The sequence below is a fragment of the Colletotrichum jinshuiense genome, chromosome 11 (genome assembly GCF_051148585.1).
Source record: "Colletotrichum jinshuiense chromosome 11, complete sequence".
Lineage (NCBI taxonomy): Eukaryota > Fungi > Ascomycota > Sordariomycetes > Glomerellales > Glomerellaceae > Colletotrichum > Colletotrichum jinshuiense.
This window is the reverse complement of record NC_139304.1, coordinates 542,706-565,882: the sequence shown is the minus strand read 5'-3', so window position 1 is coordinate 565,882 and position 23,177 is coordinate 542,706. Positions and strand designations below refer to the sequence as shown.

Sequence of the window (23,177 nt, the reverse complement as noted above, 5' to 3'; positions counted from 1 at the left end):
AGAACGCGTCAAATATCTTGAAGGTTTACTGCAGCAGCACGGCCAACCCGAAGCGCCCGTCGAACATAGTCCCAGCGACATTGACCATCTCAACAGTGCGGCAAGGTCGTCCACAGGCAGTGGTCGAGACGAAAACAATAATTCTATGGGTCTTGTTTCCAGAGCCGGAGTCTTAGACCTCCAGGCCTCCGGTGCCGAGCCGCAGTACCTCGGATCCTCGTCCATGTTTTCATTCTCTCGTGTAATACACGCTTGCGTTCGTCAAACTATCCAAGAAAGACCACAAAGCGACATTGATGAGTTAATGACCGAGAGGGATGGTTCCTCAATCACTCCCTGCCCAGTACCGAGTTATCAGGTCGGCAAGCTTCTGAGCAATGCATATTTCGAAAACGTCCATTTACAATATCCTTTCTTGCACGAGCCCACTTTCAGACACTGGGAACACAAAGTTGTAGGACAAGGTGTCTCAGTGGCCAGCGCAGCTGAGCTCTTTTTCGTTAATATGGCACGTGGAACATAACATGGCTTCAATTTTCAAGTTTACGGCTAACTCTTTTCTACCAGGTTTACGCCATTGGCGGCCTACTCAAAGCAAACACGAGATCGTTACCACAAGTCAGTAACGGAGGCCTCGGTACGCTTGCAACCCGGAGAGTAGTGTGTTGACTGCGCAGATACACAGCAACTATACGCATCTGCACTCCTGCACCTTGACATTGTACTCTCGCAGAAGAATCTCGAGTCCATCCAAGCTTTGCTCTGCATCGCCTTATTCTCGCTGCGGTCAGCCATTGGCCCTTCAGTGTGGTTAGTTGATCCCAAATACGCAATCTCTTGTTGTCCTGGTACTAACACGTCGCCGCCGACAGGAACCTTTCTGGACTTGCGCTCCGCCAATGCATCGAGCTAGGTTATCACCGTAGCGGAAAGAATATCAACATACGTACAAATGCCTTGCGCCTTGAATTGCGCAAGAGAGCTTTTTGGTGTGCGTACCAAATGGACTGTGCTTCGTCCGTCATGCTTGGACTCCCCCTTAACCTCCCGATCCATGAGGTGGACACGGAGGTTAGAACGATGCCAAGAGATGCAGGATTTTGTCACGCGGAAGTCACTGACAAGGTTGTAGTTTCCGTTAGATATCGACGATTCTTCCATTACTGAAGCCGGGATTCAGGGTTTGCAACGGCAGTCGTCGAGGGACCCAATAACTACGGTATCCCATGCACTGCATCAATTCCGCATCAGGTGCCTTTGGGCTCGCATCTACTCAGCATTCTATTCTAACGCCAGGGATAATGAATTGAGTCATGAGAGCTATAAAGTCAAATTGCAGTCATTCCGAAAGGAACTCGATGACTGGATGGCCGCTACACCACCTGAGCCCCGTCAGATTGGCGTGCGATTGATGGTCTTCGCGAGCATAGAGGATTACAAGCTGACATACAACGAGACCGTCCTGCTGCTTCACCGTAGGCACCTGATCGGCAAAGAAATCATCCAAGACGACGTCTTTCTCGAATGTGCTCAGGTTGCCAGCAGCATGTGCCAGCAATGCAAGCGTCTTTACGTCGGAAAGCCCATCAACTATTCATGGTCAACCTTGCACGTCATTTTCCTCTCCGGTCTTACTTATCTGCATTGCCTCTGGGCCTCGGCTGCAGTCAGACAAGCGGTGAGGATCGACGGCATAAGCAGTACTCTCACGACCTGCACGATGCTCTTGGCAATCATGGCTGAGCGCTGGGAGGGTGCGGCACCATACCGGAACCTATTTGAAGCCCTGTCATCCAGGACCATGGCCATGATCGCAGAAAGAAACCAGGAAGACAGATCGGTGGCACTTCCGACGCCCTCGGACTCTGGCAACGCGAACGTGGAAGACTTGACGCAATGGGTTAGCCAGATCGCCGATACCGGCATGCCTGATGCTTATGGCAGTCTTTTGAGCAGTATAGTTGGCGACTTCAGCACAGAAGAGGAAGCACAGGAGTTTTACAACTCTCTCTGGAATTTTTGAATTCAGCCCAGTAATCACGGAGACGACCAAGGTTGATCCAACCCGGAACGGTTTTCTGGCCACTACAATAGGCAGGGACACACAATACACAGTCCATCTTGATATTGGCTGAGATCAAAGACTCTGCGAAGAATGGTTAGCAATTGCGTTGTTAATCTGATCCTTGAGTTATTTGGCGTTCTCTTCATATATGAACTATTCCCTGAAGAACCAACTAATTGAATATGATACCAACGAGTTTCTTACCTTGAAGACGGACCGAGTCATCGAAGATGCCGGAGACGTCTGAGTAACTCGGCGGCTCGTCGCCTGTAGTCGGGAAAGAGTCCGATGGCGGCACCGAGAACGAAGGATGATGATCCATTTTTGCTAACTATCTACAACACAAGTTCTAGCTACAACACAAGTGCCAATCACAACACAAGTGCCAACTATCTACAGCATAATTTCTAGCTGCAACACAAGTGCCAACCACAACACAAGTGCCAACCACAACAGAAGTGCCAACCACAACACAAGTGCCAACTAACTACAACACAACTTCTACCTGTTCTCAAGGCACGTCTAACAGTCTCCTTTTAGGTTTTATTAAAGAAGTGGAGTCAAGAGATAGTTGTTATTTTCTAGTTAGGCTACGGCGCTTCGGCGTTGTACTTACAACCGGGGTGTCTGCATCCAGCAAGCGTTTAGAAACATACAGCCGATTTCAACTGGTCCCAATCATCCTACCAATCGGCATCAATGGTAAATCAGCTTGATCATCTTTATTGGTACGTATCGCCATGAAACGGCTAAACATTGGGTACTCTCCCAGGAGCGAGCTTGCTGGGCCGGCTGGATTTCAGCTTGGATTCTGCAGACGGCGTCCGATTGACAGGCCTCATCAGACGCCACAATACAAGAGAGGTGACGAACTCCCTGAGTGCGTTGTTCTCCTGGAGTAGGCCGGCCCCTCGTGGTGGGGTGGTGGCCTGAGGGCGGAAGGAGAGGTGGTGCAGGAACTCGTTAAGCTCTCCGCTGGCCTGGCGCTTTTCGAATACGCGGCTCGCTAGATCGGCATCGCTTTTTCTGATCAAGCCTGCTTCTTCGAGGTGTTAAAGGGCGGAATTGGCGGGTAGCGAAGGGGGCCCGACGGCGCGGAGGTGAATGAAGGCGGCGTGGGGTATCTTGCAGCCGCTGAGGAACGGCAAACGTGCCGAGTCGCTGTATGTTGTTCTGTCATCTGTTTTTGAAAAAGACGGAAAATAAAATCCATGGCTGACTCAGTCATACGTCAGATAACCACAGTAACCTTTACACAGGACACACCGCGCGTTCTCCAAGCCTACATCGACTGGCCTGATGCCTCCGAACTGAAGCCGCGTTTGCAAGTCATCACCCGATTCGGATTGCCCATCAGCGACATAGTTGGTCAAGACGAGGCCGCGTGGTCCGTATGGCTGGACGTGATATCATGGCTGTGCTTTGCGCCACCGTCCTCCTCCGATGCGTGCGACGAGCCTTGTCTCGACGTGGCGAAGCAGCGCGACGACAAGACCAACGATGCTCGTCCTAGGCGGAGAGATTTGGCTTTGCAAGCTGTGTCGGAGAGGCTTTTCTCTGGTTCTAGGAGTGGTTTCCATGGAGCGCCTCTGTCGGATACGTCGTCGTCTTCGCCGTCGCCGTCGCCACCATTGTCGCCGTCGAGATTTTGACCACGACATTCGGCGGAAGAAAATTTAGTGAACAGAGGATATTAAGCCCTCTTGATGACGGATTAGGCGAATCAGGCTAGGTCCGAGCATGGACTGACCAGCTGGGAATCCCGCGTCTTTTGATGTGACAACGAGGGCCGAATATTAATGGTGTGGGAAGTTGTAAGGATGGACGAGATAATGACGGCTCAATACCCAGGCGTTTGGTGGGATGGATGGATTTTTGGTTGGTGCATCTCATGCATGCCCAACGTTGAGGAGAACATTAAGTCGATAAGGTGCAGAACCAGCATCATGGGCCTATGTGCGGAGAATAAGGCGTTGCTTCTACAACCCAAGGCTAAATCAATACACATGCTTCGGGTCCAAGACTGTTTTCCCAAGGTAAATATATATATAATCTCAAGCACAGCTGCCTCTTTTTCCTACCCTTAAGTAACGAAATTCATGCCTTCAGGATGTTCTTGTCCATCTCGCTGCCTAACTAGCCGAACTGTGTTGCTACGAGTAAGAGAGTCAACGATCAGGGCATTTGGCGATAGTTAGGGGTAGGTTGTGGCTGTCATTAGAATCTAACCTTCCCTTCATCTTCACGATAGGGTTGTCTTCAGCTCTGCAACCCGACCTTGTCCAACACAATCTGCATAAAATCCTCCATGTCCACCAGAAATTCTCGGGGCCGTTCCAATGCTGCAAAATGCCCTCCCTGTCTAAACCATTAGTAAAAGCCACACATTGCGAAAAAGTGCAGCATACGCATTCATGCTGCCGGTAGAAGACAAGCTGGCCTTTCTTCTCAACCACCGTCTTGGGGCCAGGGGTCGGCTCGTACTTGAACCAGGAATACCCGAAAGGTTTGTCGTAAAATGGAAGGTCAGGGACGTATCCACACAGAAATGTGCTACGATACGTGTAAACACAACGCGGAAGGGTGTCGGTAAGCCAGTAGAGTGTAACAGTTGTCAAGATATGGTCTGCATCTAGATGATGCTCAGGCCATTCAAGAAGTTTCTCTCCGATCCTATGCATTGTTAGTCGCCCAAAGAGAAAGGAAAAAAAAAAAGAAGAGCATCATAGTAACTGTTTACCAAGCTAGATGTGCCAAAGGGCTCGATGACAAAATCGCTCCTATTGTGGCTGGGCGTGTACTGTTCATGATGGCAGCACCTATTGTGGGTGTTGCAAAACGTTTCTTGATAGACTCAACGGCTTCCTTCTCCCATTCAGTCAGATCGGGATCAGTTGGTTCAACTTGATCAAGGGAAGGAAGAAGATTTACTAAAGGACGTAAGTATTTCTTGGTAATAGAGAATAAACAAGTACTGACAATGAATTCCTACCACAGAGGGATATTGTGATGCAAGAATACCGGCAATGAGGCACCCAACGTCTCCACCTTGCACAACATACTGACTGAAGTTCAGCATATTCAATGCAGTGTTAATGATTCGCGCAGCATCTTCAGCTACCCAAGCGGTATCTTGAGGCGGGCCGGAGCTAAGGGTATAGCCTGGCAGAGAAGGCACGATGATGTGAAATGGAAGAGTATCTGCGTCATACTTTTCCCGAAATAGCTCAAGTGTTGGTAAGAACTCAAGAAAGCTCCCTGGCCAGCCATGTAAGAGGACCAGTGGGATTGCGTCCTCCTTTGCGGAAAGTAGCACAACAAAGTGGAGATCGACATCGCCTTTATGATCCTTAACCCTAATCATATAGTTGGAAAACGAGTTTATATACCGTTTTCGGGCACTCCAATCGAACTTCGTCAACCAATAGTCTTTGATCGAGTTAAGCCATTGGTGCGAAACACCATAACGACCGTCTGTGTGTAGGTTCTCCCAGGTCAATGGCCCTATGCGAGATAGCTGAAGAAGATGCTGGAGCTGCGAGTATTCCTCATCTGGGAAGTTGAGGGTAAATGGAGTGGCTGCAGTGGGTAGCGAATACGGCATCTTGTGCGTTAAGGAAAGCGAAACTGATAGCCAAAGGCGGAATGCCGTGACACGTAGGAATGCGGAAAGACAGAGTAGACATTGCCAGAGTATTTATAGTTCGCAATCATCGAGAGGCGTCACTACATTGACAAAATAGGAAAACAATCAGGAATCAGTTGCCAAGCCAAATTAATATTTATATACTTCCCACTCAAAAAGTCTATTCCTTGTGGCACGTGTGCCGGCATATTTTCTAGCAAAACCAGCAGACATACCCCTAGCGTGTTTCTACCATTTAGTACTACCCGTTCGTTGGAGTTACAAACTGGGCGGGGAGTGTGTTGTGTGGCCCCTGCGCCGTCTAATGCACCGCCTGGCTGATTGTAAATAAGCTACCTTTAAAGAGCTAATTCACGATTTACCTATGGATATTCATTTTATCTTCTTGGCACTGACACTGGCTTTTATAACGACACGCTGTGGTGTGAGTTATCACGGAAACGTCAAGGATATATCTGACAGCGTTCTTAGCATTCAAGACAGATCTCTTTTAGTAAGTACAACTACGTTGCCCTCCATCCGTTTCAAGGAACAGCGAACCCAAGCTGGACACAAGCTGTAACTTTTCAGGTCTGCAGATGCGCATCCGCTTTGTGGCACCGCTGGAAACTTTCCAACAGAACGCCTCTAGGGTCCACCGAGTATTGCCACGCAGCTGGTGCCAGGGGCACGACACTCACGAAGCCGGGCTGCTCCTGGAGCAGAGGCTGGTGCGGCGCAAACGGCAGACTCAGAGAGGTCCATCCCATCCATCCCAAGCGGTCGTCTTGATGAATTGCTTTAGCCTGTCTATCCGAATGGAGTCAGTTCTGACCTGTCTCTGCACCGAATTCAACTTGGATGACAATGTTGGCTCTGATCCCAGGTATGGGTATGTGATCCGAGTTTTTCCTCCTATGAGACTGACCGACTGACTAAGACCAGGAACGTAGCACCGGACCTAAGCTACTAGCGATAAATATCTCGGCCAAACCTGTTCGCCCTGGCTGTCATGCTCCTGGAGATCAACGTCGGCAAGCGCATAGAGAGCCTGCGTAGGCAGCAGGACATGGGGCGCGACGAAATTTTCAACGTAGGGGCGGACTCTCGACAGCGTAGAGGTCGCTCGAGATGCAGGTGAGCTAGGGCACGTTGACGTCGGCCTTCACAAATCCATCACGTACTGTCTGCAAAGTTATCTCGATCCGACTGAATTGCTCTGTAACTACGAGTTTGTAGGGACGAACAAAGTTGTTTGTATGTTAACTAGAAATATAAATCGGTTATATATTGAGTGTGAACCCTACCTACCTATTGATTAGTCCAAGTCTAGGTCTATATTTCTTTATATAACAGGTATCCAATTTTCTAACCGCTTATTAGCCCCTCGTTTGAGGCTGCGGATAAAGGAGTTTAGGCCCTCGATTTTGTCGCATGTGAAGGCGATGACGCCGTGGAAGACTAGATTTGAACGGCGTATAGGAGGCCTTGAGGTAGGTGATCTTGTCGTTGGCCACGAGGGGCATGATGAGGTACGGCGGCAGTGGTCCCGGCCGTCGTACCGCCACCGGGGCATGCTGCTGCTTGCTTTCATCGCGGCCGGCGGGGCCCTGTTCATGTGGTGAGGGGAGGCCGCCCCGTGAAGCCAGGAGGGCGAAGTGGCCCGACACGGAGGAGAGGTGGGCTTCGCTCTGGCTGGACGAGCGGGCGCGCTGGGCGTGCTGGAACGTCATGTTGGCATCACGGTGTAACGTCAGAGACGCCGTCTGGCTTGGCGGCCTCGTGGCGGGCGCCGCCGTCGCTGAGGGCATGAAGGCTGACGGAAGATGGTGGTGGTGGGAGGGGGGTGGCGAGAGAGTGTCGAGTCAACAACCACCTTGAAGAGCGCCGGCACGCGCCTCCTCGCCGTAACCGCCTTTGCCGCCGTCTGGTGCGATCGATCGCGGGAATACGACTGGTTTTATGGAATTCCCCGGGCTCCTGTGGGGGGTTAGGTCGACAACGGTTGCGAAACAAGCCAGCTTAGCTGCCCGGGCCGCTGCAGTGGAGCCCTCGGCAGTCCCCATCCGGGCCATCCGGGCCATCCGGGCCATCCGCATGCACAGGCCACACCGCTACCGTTCTTGTAATCACGGCCGGCCTAGCTGCACCTTTGCCCGGTCCCCCGTGTGCTGTGCTAGCTAGGTACATAATTAGAGTGGGGTTGATCTTAGTGCACTGAGACTGCTCCCGACTCGTCATTGGATCGCTTGCGACGGTCAACATTCCCAGCTTGGCGGTCAGCTTACACGTGTTGCCAGGCTGCCGTGCACTTGTCGTAACACCATCCATCTACTTAAGTGGACCGAAACCGAGGAAGATATCAGAAGCTATCTCTCTCTCTCTCTCTCTCTCTTGCTAGCGACATTGGAGTACGTATCTCACCTGGACCAAGACCAGGATCTGATCTGACATAATGACACCTCGACGGGGAACCATCCTCCTCACCGGCGCCAACGGCGGCCTTGGTAGCGCCATCGTGTCCAAGATCTTATCATCGCCAGACCTAGCTACATCTTATCATGGCATCTACACAGTCCGCCGGGTCGACCGTGCCGCCACGCTGGATTCGCTACTCCGCAACGCCTCCACGCAAAAGCAGCATGCCCACGAGACCGTGGCCCTGGACCTGTCACGCTTGGAATCGGTCCGCGAGGTGGCCAGGGATATCAACGAGCGGGTCGCCGCGGGGCTGCTGCCCCCGCTTCGAGCCATCATCCTCAACGCCGCGTACCAGGAGTACACCACTCACGACTTCTCGCCTGACGGCTTCGACATGACCTTCCAATGCAACTACCTGTCCCACTGGCTTCTCGTGCTGCTGCTCCTCCAAAGTTTGGATAAGGAACACGGGAGGGTGGTGGTTCTGGGCAGTTGGTCCCACGAGTAGGACTATGGCTTCTTGCGTCTTGTTTCTCTCTTCTAGTCCTGGAACTAATCCGGCTCTAGCCCACTCGACTCTAGGAACGACAGCATGGGGGCGTACAAAGAAGACCAGTGGAAGCTGCTTTTTCACGACCCTGACTCCCTTGCTAAAGGCACCTGGAGTTCTACAAAGGACTACCCGACCATGACGGGAGGATTCCGCCGCTACGGCGCAGGGAAGCTCTGCGAAGTAATGATGATGTAAGCTAGGACCCTCTCTCTTTCTCCTTTCTCCTTTCGAGGGGTGGCGTACGCGGGCGTGGGTGGTTGCGGTGTGGCCCGTGTTTTTTCGTATTTTCATCAGACCTAACGGCATCGCCTCTTTCTGCGTCTCAGATACGAGCTCCAGCGGCGTCTGGATGCAGACCCGGCTCTTTCCAACATCGCCGTCCTCGGCATTGACCCGGGCGCCATGTCCAGCGGCCTGGCGCGCCGCGGCAGCTTGGTGCTTTTCTTCCTCGCGCAGTGGGTAGCTCCGCTGCTCGCCGTCATCACGACCTGGGCTTCGCCGAACGGCATGCTGCGCACCGTCTCCAAGTCGGCTGCCGACGTGATCAGGGCTGCCTTCGACACGGCGCAACTCGGCGAGCGGCCCAAGGCCGTGTACCTCAACGGCTCAGAGATCGGGGACACGAGCGCTGAGGCCAAGGATGCCTCAAAGGGGAGGCAGCTGTGGGAGGCTAGTGTAGGTTACGTGGCTCTAGGCCCCGGAGAAACTATCCTGTCGGAATGGAAATGAGGTCCAAGTCATCTCTCACCCACACAAACCATCCATCTTACCTGCTTTTCGATCGATCCAGGAGGGGTGGGTGGTTCAGCGAACGTTCGATTCTGTTCTCTATAAGCATTTCGTAATTATGCCTGGCAATGATCTCGACTGCCGGGCGTAGCAACTAATGCGGCTGCTAGTATCCGTTGGGGGGCACGCATTATTATAGCTCCAAGAATAAGGTTATGTCATGCTGCATCCGGCCTGGTAAACGGACGGAAATTAATAATTGGACCCCGTCTGCATCATATCACTTGCCCATGCTCTGGACGGTCCCTCCATGCTGCTGCGGCAGCAGATCGTACTCCTGCGTCATACCCTGGTAAAGCATAAGGTCCAGATCGGTCAGGAAATAATTAAAGATTCCCATCACGTCGGTTCCCATGAGCGCACTGGGGGACACCTGGCCCATCCCACTGTCGAAAGCAAAGTCGGTGTATCCTGGTTGTTGAACCGGACCGAACATCCTGAACTCCCTCGGCATAGTCTTCAACACAAATGACGATTAGACAAGTATTTTCCCAACGAAGACCATATAGGATCGACAACTTACATCAGATGGATCCAGAGTCATTTATGTTGGCCTAGCCAGTTGTTTGTTGTTTCCGCCATCAAGATCTGATGACTGCTGTACCATTTGCATAGCGGAAGGATTCGTGGGTGCATGTGGTCTCGCAGGACTCATCAAGCCGGCCTCGGAATGCTGAATTTCATTGACGTAGTCCCGCGCAATCTTCGCGAACTTGGCTATCAAAGAACAGGGCACTGTGCCGCCGCTGGCATATTCAATCCGACTAAAGTGACCGGCAACCCTGTCGAGCAGAGCCAGGTTGGTACCAGTGTCTGGTTGCCGAGGACCATGAAATCACGAGGTCGAATAAGACGAAAAGTGCGTTGATGGGAATTCCTGCAAGGACCCTTCAGTACTGTCAGGGCCCATCTTGTGATAATGGCAAGATGAGAAGTCAGGAGTTTGTCCCCAACTCACCATGTGACGGTGTATGGCTCAACGTCAATCATCGTAGTCAACTCCAAGATGGCCCTCGATGCATTCAAAATGGTCTTCATCTTGTCATCCTTTGTCGCCGTCACCGACGGCGTTTCAGGGACAGGCAGATAGCACAGCGTGGTTCTCGCGAGTCAGTAGCATGCTGTAGTAGAGATAATGAAGAATGAGAGCCAGCGATCTCGCGTTGGGACCGGATACGATTTGAGGGCGCAGAATTCCGCCCGGCCGGAAGCCATTGTCGGGCAGAGATGCTCTCCACTCCTTGAGTTCACCGTTCAACTAGTCAATCACGTCGAGGTAATACGAATCGGAGTTACCCGACACGCCGACCGAGAAGAACGATGTACATGCTCGGGACAGGAGGCGAGCGAAGCGCACTAAGTGCAGGAACCAGCTGAAGTCTCCTGATGATGCTTCGGGAACTACGGGGATAGGACAAGAGATGTCGCTGTACACGAATCCCTTGGTAAATTTTGGATTGTCCAGCCAGAATACGGGCAGGTGGTCAAGCCGCGGGAAGCGGCAGCAGTCGGGCCCGGAGATTCTACCTCCGGGCCGCTAACGGTGATATCTTCACAACTGCTGCTTCCGCTGGCTGCCTCTCTTTTCTTCCTTCTTCACACAAAACAATCAATATAGTACCAGTTTTGCTCTTCGTTCGATTTACCACCCGTACGGGTATCCTGTGATACTAAGAGTAATGTTAGCAGACGGAGTGTAAGAAAGGAAAGTGTGCATGCGTCGAAATACGACATCATCGTAGCAAGGGGGAGAGTCTACTCACTGGCTCAACTTTGGAATAAGAAGTCTTCCTAAACAGGAATTTCAATAGTCTTGGTTTCAATCATTGGGGGATAGAAGGGGGAAAATGGTCCTCGGGGTTTCATTGGCTTACTTGAAGGGCTCAAGGATGCATCATCACTACTTTAGTATTTACCACTTCACATTCTCATTTACTTCTCAACCTACTTGACCCATGGTTTTCCCGGGACCTGTTTCCTTTGATTATGCGGTACTTTGATCAGCTGTATTATAGATAGATTCCGAATGTCAAACGTCGCCGTCATCTGCGGTTGAAGGACACTCCAGTCATTGCTTCAGGCTTCCACGGAAGTTGGGTAGATCGAAGCAAGACAATTTCAATAAAATCCATTTTCAATCATTGATCCTAAGAATAAGCTTGGTCAGCCATCGTGTTGTCTATAATAGTTGGGCGTTTGACGAGCTGTCACGTGTTGAAGTCCGGAAGAGTAGGTAGAGAGTTGAAGCCGGATAGGTACTCACCCTCTGCCCGATGTGGTTACAAAGTCTTAGTTTAACGTTACTTTAGACAACATCTTGGTGAAAAAGAAAATCTCAGATCAAGCAACTGGAATGTAGCTTTTTTTCTTCCCTCAATGTAGACTGCACGCTCTTGAGGCAAATCCAACTTTGGGCGTTGGGGAGGTTGCATGTTGTGGAGGCGCACTCCCGAATCAAATTTTCTAGTTTTTTATGTAGTGTGATTTTTATCAAACACCTAGTAGCTTTCTTTTTTTTGTAAATTAAGGCAAGTTCAAGGACTTGTCTAAAAGTTTAGCTATGTTTGGCCCCTTCAATCTTTAGCCTCTTCCTAGTCTCCCGTAAAGTTATAACCGCAGCAATAAAGCAAATTAGTAGGAGAAGCTGATAGACAGGAGGTTCCTAGACGAAACTTCAGGTCCTACAATTGAAAAGCAAACTGCGGGCGTTGCGTGTCTAGAGATCCAGCCTCACCCAGTTGCATCACCAGAGGTAGCAGGCAACCGTGACTAAAGCCGCTGCGAGCTGCAGCACAGCCGGCATCGCTGCGGTCGCTCCTGCAGTCGCCGCGCCACTCGAGATGGCTCCAGTAGGTATAGATGTAGCGGTGGCAAGGAACGTTCCTGTTGCGACGGAAGTAGAGGGAGGCTCAACTGTCTCGCTGGCATTGCCGGAACTGTCTAAGGTCAGCTTGGGTCCGGCACAAGTTGGCTAACGCTCCTTTCGAAGGGGAAACACACAGCAAGTTCTCAATAATCTCATTAGTTGAATACTGTCTGAAAGTGACGAAACTGCCGTTCTCCTGCAGGTGATGTGGTTAGCGGCGGCCCGTCGTGGGGTACGTGGAGGGGTCAGAAGGGACCGGACCTTGGGAATGTAATCGGGAAAGCCATCCTCAATTTGCATGAGCGTGCCCCACGATACCTCGCCGTTGAGGTCGTAGGACTGGTTCGACCAACTCGATCCGTTGACAGAAGAGTAGATGAGAGAGGCGTAGTCCTGGTCGTCATTGGGGTGCGCGGTGGCGTTCGAGTCTGAATGGGCGAGGAGGGTGGTGAACTGGTTAATGAAGCCGTACCCAATGCTGGGCGTCACCGTCACTGCGTTGGTCAAGATTGACATGAGACGAAGAGCCGAGTATGCGACTTCGACGTCCTCCCAGTTTTCCACGTCAGAAGCTCCAGGGTTCTGATTGTAGCTGCGTCGGGGTTAGCACTAGTACAGCGGCCTATTGGTAGAGAAAGAAAAAAATGCGAGACTTACGGCCATGCGCCGACATGGATATTCGGTAGCTGGGCTTGTATGTTGAAGGTCATGGTGGGCTGTCATCTCATCGTCAGCTGTTGCGCACGCGAAGGCAATAGGAGCCATCTCCTTTCATATAGGCAGGGAACTCACGCGAAGATGTTCCCAGCACTGCAGCATACCGATGCGCCCGATCTTGGTGTCGACAACCATCAGCCCATCAGTGCTACCGTCGGACCACAGTCCCCTCTCCGTGCCGGATGGCCTAAGTTTGCGACGATTGATGAGCACCTCACCCTCGGGGCCGAAGAGCGCCTGGGACATGTAGATGAAGTCTCCCTCGCGTTCGCTGAAACCGAAGGAGACATAAATGGCATTTTCACGAGCGGCATCTCGCAAATCTTCCCACTCCTCGGAGCCGACCACCAAGGAGTTGGCGACGTACTCCTCGACAAGGGGAAACATCCACTTAGCTTCAAGAGACTTGGGGTACCTGTGAAATGTAAGCGTTTTGAGGTTCATGTTTGAATATATTGGCATGGATGGTGCATGGATGGTGGTGTATCACTTACCCAGGGAACCAGAGCTCCGGAAATGCCACAAGGTCGGCCCCATTTCCGCGCGCCTCGGCGATCAGCTTGGTGCCGTATTCGACGGTTGACTTCAGGTCAAAATGGCCCTCGGTCCAATTCTTGTTGCTCACAGGCAGTGGCCATCCTGCGGGGGCGGCGACCACAGCAGACAGAGTGATGTTGGATTTGTCAAAGGCGCGAGCTGCCATGATGTTGACCACGGAGGTTGGAGAGAAGGCGCAAATTTCGTTTTTTTTTAGAAGTTGATCTAGGGAGCTGTCACTGAAGGGCTCTGGAAACGATGTGAGGCCGAGATGATTCTGTCTACACAATGGAGAGTGATAGAGAGTATCAGGATCTCTTTTAAGGACGCCCAAGCCGCCATATCTATCGACCACATCGGTGGTGTCACCGACTTCGTGCGAGAAGCTAATGACACTGCGCGAGTCGATCTGTTTTGGAACGACCCAGTCTCCCAATCTTTGAAATTGCCAGCGCACGCAGGGGTGCAGACCAACGGCCTAATCCATCCCAGCCACGTCGAGATAGCCTCAGATACCGAAAAACTGATATGCGTCGAAGATATTTACGTAATTTACACAAATCCCAATATCTTCGCCCAATACAAACACCGACGCCACGGCGATGGCTGGGGGTGTGTCGGGGTTCGGACGCCGGAACAGTCATCACGTTTCCAGGTCGAGCGATTTCGGGTCGTACCCGATGCCTCCGACTTTCACTTGACTGCGTCGTCCCCACACTTAGCTCTAGCCCACATACCCCACAATCGGGGTTTGAACTGTGGCCCGGGTAGTTTCCGAGGCGGATTCCAGCATTTTAAGTGCGCTAGGGTACTTATCGCAGGATATTTCGTGGGTTGTGTGAACATTCTCAAGAAACTTGCCCTGGCGTGAAGTGGTGAGGGCATGCAGTAAGGAGATAGCAACGAGGGGCAACCGATATGACAAGGTATATCGACACAATCGAGATCAAGGTGGATAGTAGTGATTGTGTCGCGGTAGCCTGCTATCGACTATGAAATTCCAAAGCAGATACGTTTGGCCGGACTTTTGTGTTGGTTTGGGCGTTTTCAAGGGTGCCATCCAAGCAGAAAACAGTCAAGGTATCAAGGACACACCTACTTGTTGTACCAACCGGTATCTAGGTCACAGACAACTCTCAACAGTTGAATCTGTTCAACATTTTCCTGGGTGTAAGTGCCCTTGCTGCCGGAGTTTGACGTTGCGGCACCGTCACGTATGATCCCACGACGCTTGGCTCGCTCAACCTTCTCGAGACATCTGCCAAAGACGTTTCCGACGCGTCGGTATCGGGCAAAGTCACGTCTGGTGCGTTTTTCAAGGCATACCTGGCGCACATGGAAGCCCACAATCACAAAGGTAACTAGGGCGCAGTTAGTCCACCACGAGCGACCGTGATTCCGCTTACCTGATGCGTCGTCGCAGGGGCTGTAATTGAACGCCATCATTTAGTGCATCCAGTTCAAACCAGTCTATGCTATCGCAAGAGCTGTTGACATGGAAAGGGGTGCTGGCATTGTCGGGAGTCCGTTGCATGGCGTTCCGATCATCGTCAAAGACAGTGAGTCATGCATGACCTTGACTTACTGCAGGTGCTGGCATGTCGTCTGACTCCGTGCTATAATAGATTATGACACAGACGTGGAGCTTGGCATGAACACCACTGCGGGATCCTTCATTCTCTATCATGCTGCCGGCGACGTGGTGAACGACGCTTTCGTTGTCAAGAAGCTCTGTGACACTGAGCCATCATCCTCGCTAAAAGCAATGTCATGGTGGTAAGCCGTGACTCTTAGCTTGCCTCGTCTTCGTGAAGAGAGAACCACCGACTAATACTTTCTAGTGGTCGGGCATATCTGGAGTGGATGCGTCTGCTTGGAGCCCTAGAGGGGGTTCAGGTCTCGTCGCCCTACCTGCGAGGTGGTTTCGCGGCCGGATGGAATATGGGACAGCTCTTCCGGCTCTGGGCCGGGGTCTCCGCAGGCGCGTCGCTGGCCCTGGGCTTGGCTATCGGAGGAAGCATCGCCGAGCCGTCCGGCAAAGGCGCTTTCTTCGGGCTTCGGTCGTCCAGCGGTATAATGTGTCGAACAGTGGTTGTCCCAATCCCCTCGTCCGTGGATGCCCAGGGCCAATAGGCAAGAGTGCGTGGGATTTTGCTGTGTGCCTCAATACCACGGCCGCTTTCGACCGTGAAGACCCGTACACTGGGCCCGCTCAGGAGTCTCGCCCGAAGCCCCGTACGCAGTTCCTTCAGCCGGATAGCTTCTCAGGGCTGCACGTCGGCGTTGTCCGATAAATATTCTTCCGTCACGAAACCAAGAGAGAATTTGCGATTTTCGAGGCGTTTGACAAAGCAATAACAAAATTTTCCTCCCTCGGAGCGACCGTCTTGTTGACACCACTGCCGCACCCATCACCATGTACATTTGACATGAGCAAACACGATGCATACATAGTTAACAAAATGATGAGGGAAGGGGAGAACTTGAGCAGAATTGCAATGAATCTGAATGATTGATTAATCCAAAGTTAACAGTTATGTTGGTAATCCTGTCCTTCTTAGAATAGGGGGGTTGGTTAGAAAGCAGGTTTGTTGACTTACAGGATTATAGAGGCTTAGCCCACGTACCACAACGCACGTCTTCCCGACCATCCCACCAGTTCTACAACGCTCTGAATTGATAGCCTTAAGGTCTCCCATTGGCCCCAGGAATCTGTTCCCCAGCCCGAGTCATTCTCTTATCCCTGAGGCTAAAATCGATTGACGTCGCTTCATCGTTTCGTTGGTTCAGAATCGGACCAATGAGGTCAAAATGCGCTCGTGGGCCCATGCCTAAGACGCCCCTGGTTCGGGTTGGCGGTGCCACTTTGCAAGGGTCCATGCTTCGCTTTTAAGAGTGCTCGTTGAAGAGAAAAGCCCCTTCGGAAGCCTGCTCTTGTTTGCCGGTGCCCCAGGGAACCAGGATAACCCTGCCTCCGGGAACTATCCGTGCAAAGACTGGGATAAGCTTGAGTGTGAGGAGAAACTGACGGGCAATTACCGCTACTATGACATGTTGGACACCCCCAATCCTGAATTCCCCTTCGATTTTGGTTTAACTTGACGCTGGGTACAGCGACAGTGGGCTGCGACCTAAGGAGCCCAACTCAAGGTTGAGTTGCGGCAGATGTCTGATACAAACATTCAATTTTTCTTGACTAGGTAGTATGCTTTCAGCTTGGGAAATATGTTATTTGTGGCGTTGTTTTCCCCGGAGATTTTTGAGAAAGCGCAGGTTACGGACGGCCCCGCGCCTCGCCTCGCCTTTTGGATTGTAACATAAGCAGGGGTTTTTTTCGTTTGGACATTTCAAAAGTCATGATTCAGCATTATAGTCCTCTGGCTGTGAAGTCATCGGTGCCATCATCTTGTAGCCTGTTAGGCGGCAGAAAGGAACCCTCGGTGTCTTCACCTCCCCAATCCTCACACAAGAAGGGGACGCCCCAATCATGCTCGAAGAAGCCGGTACCGTAGGCAGCGTCGGTGTATATCTGAACGTTCTCATACGCGCTGTAGGTTTCCTGGGGTTGAGTCTCAGTCTCTGCAGGGCCGACGTGCTGTTCGTCTCTGGGTTGCACTGGGGCCGCGCTTGAGACCAGATCGCCAGGGGGGTTTCCGTAGGTCAAAACAGCTCGATGGCGTAGCACTTGGAGAGACTGCAGGTACTCGCGTGCCCGTGCGTGGCTCGAGCTAAAGGATCGAAGCGTACTGCTGCATTGTTCCCAAGCCCTCGCGAGCATTTCCTCGTCGAACACCTTCTGAAGCTGCGTGCACTCGGCCAGTATGATGATGACCCCACTGGTAACCAGATCTGATATTGAATCACAAAGATTAGACACGAATGCAGTAGAGACCGAGCGGGTGTTCCCAAGAGGAAAGGAAAAGGCTCACAAAACAGGCTGAACCACCATGCTCCCGTGGCCACCTCCGCTGTGGCCCTCGCCACCGAGCTGACCAGCTCACATGCGTTCTTAACACAGATGGCGGCACACTGCCCGCGGAACGACTCGGCAAGCTCGCTCTCCGCAGGCAGGGTGTCGTCCAATACGGGTGGACACGTCTGGTCGGCTTTGCGGCGGCTGGGCACGGGGCGGGCTGCGGCGCAGAATGCCGTAAGACAGGGCCGATACAGCAAGACTCGCAGATGGAGCAGCCTGGGATAATAATAAGAGGTAAGCGGACCAAACGGTTGAACAGACGCGAGGACAACGCACCTAGCTTGAAGGACGTTTGCCTGGCGCCGCAAGACCCGAGACCTACCAGACAATGGCGTCTCTGGGTGAGAGTCCCAATCTAGTGGAGCGGGAACCGCATTTCTGCATTCTTGCAGCAACGAGTCGAGATGTAATAGAGTGCTCCAGTTAGAAAAGTCGGGCCGCGACGGGGCACTGTGGGGTGGCGGATGGTAAATACGCCGCAGGATCATGTCAAGTATCTTTGTGAGCTTGATGTTCTCCACGTTGAAGATATTCTGAGACACAAGGTTTACGGGTTGTCCAGGGTTATTCCCTTGGAGATAATCGTCGTCAATAGCGTCTGGCAAAGGAACATCGTCGTTGACCATGATGCCGGGTGGCCGGCCCAGCGTCATGCTCACAAACCTGAAGGGACCAAGGTTAGCAACACCGCAAGGAAACAGGAACATTGGCCTGAGGGGAAGACACGAAGACACCCACATCTCCATCTGGAAACAGCCGTGCCAGAGCCGGCGGCGGACCTGAGTCCCTATAGTGGAGGGAACCGAGCTAGCCTTTTCCAGGTGCAGTCCCAGGCCTACGGCCATGCGGGAGGCCAAGCCGATCATGTTATAACACTGATTTGGATACCGAGTGGTGAGGAGATAGTGACTGACAAGAAGCAGGACTTGCACGTGAGAGATGCTGCTGTGGTCGAGTATCTCGTCCCGCAATAACTTCCTCAACCGCCCATAGAACGTGACGGAAGCGGACTGCCTATCGGGAGACTCGGAAAACTCGCAGCCCAGGGCGAACATGGCATTGAGCGCACAATAGAAGACGGGCAGCGGACACCTGTGGCCTCCCAGGCCAATGTCGGTGGCCTCATCGGTCGAGCCCTCTTGCTCTCCGTCCAGCGTCCACAATGCATCGTAACGGGAGCGAAAAGCCGGCGTGTGCACCCACGGGTAGAAGATGTGGACATTGTCAAAGTAGAGGTCAATGAGATTGTTAGCCAGCCGCCGCGGAGGCAATGCGTACTGGGGTTGGAGCAACGAGTCGACCATCTCGACCGTCCGGCTGGTGGTAATACTCCTGTGACTGTCCCGGGGATATGGTAGTCGCTGCAGTGAGCCAGGCGGCCCAGGCTCGGCCACGGCTTTGTTGGCATTGGCATGCCGGCCTGCAGAGTTTGGAACCTGCTGCAGCAAGGAGTGCACCGATGATTGTCCGTAGAACTCGTCTTGCAATGTTGACGCGACGGGACCAAGCAGTGACATACTTGAACCCATTGCGTTCACTTGGCTAGGGCCTTCGTTGGGAAGGGGACATGAGGGCACATCGGCCTTCTCACCGCCGCCACTGCCACTGTGCTGTCTCGTTGCGGCGGGAGGCGATACGATGCCGGGAAGCTCACGTCGACATTGGATGTCATGGCCGAACGTCGAGGCGGACGGATGGTTGTTCGGCTGCGGCGGCACGCCCTGGGCTGGTGAATCTCCATCTCGTGGTTGTATTGAGCCACCGAGCGAGCGGATGACCTGGCTGAGATCTTGAACCTGTCGCTGGAGGGAAGCAATGTACCTGACAAGGGGTGTCGATCAGTACACGACCTCGGACCTGAGCCAGGCGAGAGACGGCCGAGTGTGGGGAATGGAGAGTAGATCCCGACTACTCACTCTTGCTCGCTGAGCTGCTTGGCACTGCTGGTGATGATAGAATAGGTGCAGTTTGCAGGGACGTCACCGCGTCTAGCGCACTGTCGGCACACGGGTTTCCCTCCGTCGCAGCGTATCTTGCGATCCCGGCAGGTCTCGCAAGCCAGTGCTACCCGTTTCCGCTTCACAGGCCGTCCATTGGACGTGTTGTTCGGGAGGGCGTTCTGGCTGCCTTCTTCCCCCATTTTGCGCGGCACGATGCCGAGATTGTACGTAATTACTACTAAGGGTTGCTGCGAGATGCCGCGGGAGGATCCCTCGGGCCATTCCCGTTCGAAGAGAGATCGACGGGCGCACTGCGTCACGTGCAGGCTCAGCAGGGATAGTAGTGCGGGAACTGACTGTGGTCTAGTCGATCCCTGTCGAATTGTCGAATAATAAAGTTAGAAACCCACTTCCAGGCCATTTAAAAATGCCTTAACAATAGCATCTTTCCTTCTACTCATTATCAATATTACTAGTACCTAATAGAATCTTAGCATTTTTATATATCTATTACTGAAGTAGAATAGTAGGGATGGATGGATGCAAAACACTACAACACACCCAGCGACTACTACGCACCCTAGGTTCCGCCTACTATAGAGTGACTTCCCGTCCGCAAAGCAACAGAAGTATCAATTGTCTGTTAGAGATAGGCCTGATCAGGCCTATTCTAAGCAGATAATCACACTTTCTAGGCTGTACGAGGAGGGTCGAGAGTTTGCCTTATTGCTTAGTGGTTACCTCCACTACAGTCACACGCGCACACAAGTGAATTTATAGAAGATCTCTAGATTACGTAAAGAAAGGAGTATTAATATAATAGTATGCGCCAATATCTAATCAGGCTTAATCTACTCTAATTAAGTCTAAATACCTGCTGATAACTAAGGAAAAGACAGGATGGTAATACAGTTAGGGGTAAAGTGGCCCTGCTGTCTATATATCTGTATAGGCTGTGTAGGTTGAACCCCGCCCTATTCTAATTATCCCCTAATTTGTTTTCCTAAACGCCTAAAACAATTACTAAATAACTAAAGAAACTAATCCTGCTATATCTAATTAGACCTAATTTAACGTTAGCGTAGAGAATACCAGCTAGTAGGCTGCTCCCGCTATGCTTTATATTCCTCCTTACGCTAAAGCTGGTCTATATAATTATTCTATTTAAGACCTTCCTCCTATCGCTTTAATCCTTCCTAATCCTCCTAACGTGTAGGCAGCAAGAAGGGCGCCTATACAGCTGTTTTAGAGGCTACAACCTTAAATAGGTTGTTAAATCTCTCTACCTATTCTTCTTTAGAGTACTAACTAATCTAGACTATACTGTAATCCTCTTTATCCTTTCTAACCCTAATTAGGCGTGTATACTCCTCTACAAGCACCTTACGCTTTCCTTTATTAACTATATACGTACTAGAAGATACGTTAGTAAGTTCGCCTAGGTTGATAGGGCAGGCGGGGTATATTAGGTATACTAGAGCTAGTAGCTAAACTAGAGGCTGAGGTAGGTTTAGAAATTAGCTTTATAGTCGTAAAGGAGCTAGAGGATTTACTAGTCTAAAGGGTCCTTACTACTTAAGTTATAGAGATAATTTATAGATATCCTCTTGGATAATAAGCTTATCGTTCGCCTAATTAGGTTAGCCTGATTCTATAGCTCTTTTTACAGCATCCTTAAGGAACTTCTAAGTGTAGGGACTAATCTTTATATAGGGCTCTAGGTGTAGTCCTTATCTCTAGTTAACGTTAGTATAGAACTCTAATGTAATCTAGTTAATTTATTACTATCGTATAGGCTTAATATTTTATACTATAGCCTAGATAAGTAAGTTTATAAAGTTTAGTATACCTTTTCAGCCTAGAGCTTAAATCCACTTAACTATATAAAGGCTGTAGGACCATCCGTCTTGCTGCTAAGATCCTACTACAACGCTAGCAGTTGCTTATATATACCTAATTAGGTTGAGAGGAGTATTAATCTACTTATACTACTTAAATAGGTTGTTTATATTAAAGTAGAATCTCCTTTTAGACTATTTAGAGATCTACTAGCTATTATACTAGAAAACGCCTCTACTTAACTAGTTAACTACCAGCCTAGTAAAGTAGTTGCTATAGGTTGTAATAAACACAACTATATTACTCTTCTAGACTATCTTCTTATTAGCTAAGCGAACTTAAGGGAATAGGTCGGCAGGATTATTTAACTAGGTGTAGGTAACTATATTTAAAAAGAATATTTCCCTATCCGTTAAGCTTAAGTATACAGCTGCTTCTAAATTATCTATCTATAATTATTTATACTTAATTAGGTGTCTCTATATATTGTAGAAGGCAGCTTAATGCTGGTTGGGTATAGATGTATATAGAAAGCAAGTCTTAAGTTGCGTTATACTGTTGCTATTATTAAGGATTACTTAGGGAGGCGCTAGAGCGTTACTATTCTCTTTCGGGTTGGGGTTCTATTTAGGTATATAGGGGTCTATAGGTATACTAACAGGCTTTAGGAGTCTAGCTATTAGGTTTATTCCTTCTAGTAAGAGATATTACGATTTCTTTAGGTCCTTTAGCTGCAGCTTGTTTTAATTAGGCTGGAAAGTACGATTACTGTTACATCCAGCATTATAGTAAAACTAGATAAGTCTCTCTAGATGTCTTATATTCCAGAAGTTTATACAGCCATCCTAACTAGGTGTCTAATATTATTCTATAGTAGGAGGGGCGTTCTCTTACTAAACTAGTAGCTTTAGGCTTGCTTTAAGGTAATTAGGTGTAACTATAACGTCTAGTAGAAGTAAAAGTTTGTTATTACTTAATTTGTTGCCTAGCTTAGGCTTGCCTCTTATAAAGCCGGGTGTAGTAGGATTAGGGATAACAGGAGTTCTATAAGACGAGAAGACGCCTAAAGTGACTCTATAATCCTAGAGAGTACTATCTCTACTAGAGGGTTGTTAAGATATAATAGGTAGGTAGGTGTAAGTTGTATAAGATAGAGAAAGTAGTATTATTTCTAGAAAAAAGTAATTATTATTAATTACTATTAGGAGGTAATAAGGGAGGTCTAATTAAGTGTAAAATAAAGAAAAGAGAAGAAAAAGTTAAGAGGGTGAAGTATAATAGTTATAGGTGTTAAGCAGTTGTTAGTTATTAGTTACTCTGTTAGTTAGTTAAATTATTATATAGTTAAAAAGAGGGATAGGTTAACTAAAGTAAAAGGTCCCTACTTATATAGATCTTAAAAAGGGTAGTAATTTAGTAACTAGGTAGAAGGAGCCTATAAATTATTCCTCCTTTTTATTTAATTATAGGCATCTATAGTAAATAGGTTAAAGGTAAAGTTACTAGGCAATAAAGGAAGCAACTCCCTTACTATCTTAATTCTTCCCTATAATTTACTTTCTTCTCTAGCTAGAGAATAAAAAAGCAGATTCTTCCCTTAATTCCTAATTCCAACTTTTCCTTCTTCTACTATCTACTTTAAACAACCTTTCTTTAGCAGCCAGCTGAAAATCCTACATCTTTCTTAACTTTAGGCCTAATTAGAGATACAACTGTAAATATATCTTATCCCTATAAGACTAGTAAGGTTGTTTATTGCTAACATGTTCCTAAAGAAGCAGCCTTCCTATAGTTCTTTTATAATAAGCCTATTAATACAACCTTTATCCCTATTAGTCCTACTATAACT

At 50.0% G+C, this 23,177-nt stretch overlaps 7 protein-coding genes across 7 annotated transcripts; 3 read left to right on the top strand and 4 right to left on the bottom strand.

The window, feature by feature from the left end:
* Positions 1-1,366: 1,366 nt before the first annotated feature.
* Positions 1,367-2,023, top strand: EsH8_XI_000103 (fungal specific transcription factor domain-containing protein; the record flags this gene model as incomplete). The annotated part of the gene is made up of 1 exon (XM_083274011.1): positions 1,367-2,023. One exon carries the CDS (start codon positions 1,367-1,369, stop codon positions 2,021-2,023), a length of 657 nt encoding a protein of 218 aa, XP_083120347.1.
* Positions 2,024-7,069: 5,046 nt separating this feature from the next.
* On the bottom strand, positions 7,070-7,501 carry EsH8_XI_000102 (uncharacterized protein; the record flags this gene model as incomplete). Its single annotated transcript, XM_083274010.1, has 1 exon — positions 7,070-7,501. The coding sequence occupies one exon, from the start codon at positions 7,499-7,501 to the stop codon at positions 7,070-7,072; it is 432 nt and encodes a 143-aa protein (XP_083120346.1).
* Positions 7,502-8,145: 644 nt separating this feature from the next.
* EsH8_XI_000101 (uncharacterized protein) lies at positions 8,146-9,393 on the top strand (the record flags this gene model as incomplete). Its single annotated transcript, XM_083274009.1, has 3 exons — positions 8,146-8,615; positions 8,679-8,855; positions 8,991-9,393. The coding sequence occupies 3 exons, from the start codon at positions 8,146-8,148 to the stop codon at positions 9,391-9,393; spliced, it is 1,050 nt and encodes a 349-aa protein (XP_083120345.1).
* A 280-nt stretch (positions 9,394-9,673) lies between these two features.
* EsH8_XI_000100 (uncharacterized protein) lies at positions 9,674-9,889 on the bottom strand (the record flags this gene model as incomplete). Its single annotated transcript, XM_083274008.1, has 1 exon — positions 9,674-9,889. The coding sequence occupies one exon, from the start codon at positions 9,887-9,889 to the stop codon at positions 9,674-9,676; it is 216 nt and encodes a 71-aa protein (XP_083120344.1).
* Positions 9,890-12,084: 2,195 nt separating this feature from the next.
* Positions 12,085-13,739, bottom strand: EsH8_XI_000099 (uncharacterized protein; the record flags this gene model as incomplete). The annotated part of the gene is made up of 6 exons (XM_083274007.1): positions 12,085-12,134; positions 12,188-12,336; positions 12,501-12,911; positions 12,977-13,035; positions 13,112-13,451; positions 13,531-13,739. The coding sequence occupies 6 exons, from the start codon at positions 13,737-13,739 to the stop codon at positions 12,085-12,087; spliced, it is 1,218 nt and encodes a 405-aa protein (XP_083120343.1).
* Positions 13,740-15,068: 1,329 nt separating this feature from the next.
* Positions 15,069-15,867, top strand: EsH8_XI_000098 (uncharacterized protein; the record flags this gene model as incomplete). The annotated part of the gene is made up of 4 exons (XM_083274006.1): positions 15,069-15,132; positions 15,199-15,349; positions 15,415-15,644; positions 15,707-15,867. The coding sequence occupies 4 exons, from the start codon at positions 15,069-15,071 to the stop codon at positions 15,865-15,867; spliced, it is 606 nt and encodes a 201-aa protein (XP_083120342.1).
* A 1,073-nt stretch (positions 15,868-16,940) lies between these two features.
* EsH8_XI_000097 (transcription factor domain-containing protein) lies at positions 16,941-19,689 on the bottom strand (the record flags this gene model as incomplete). Its single annotated transcript, XM_083274005.1, has 4 exons — positions 16,941-17,422; positions 17,503-17,765; positions 17,826-19,370; positions 19,466-19,689. The coding sequence occupies 4 exons, from the start codon at positions 19,687-19,689 to the stop codon at positions 16,941-16,943; spliced, it is 2,514 nt and encodes an 837-aa protein (XP_083120341.1).
* Positions 19,690-23,177: the final 3,488 nt, after the last annotated feature.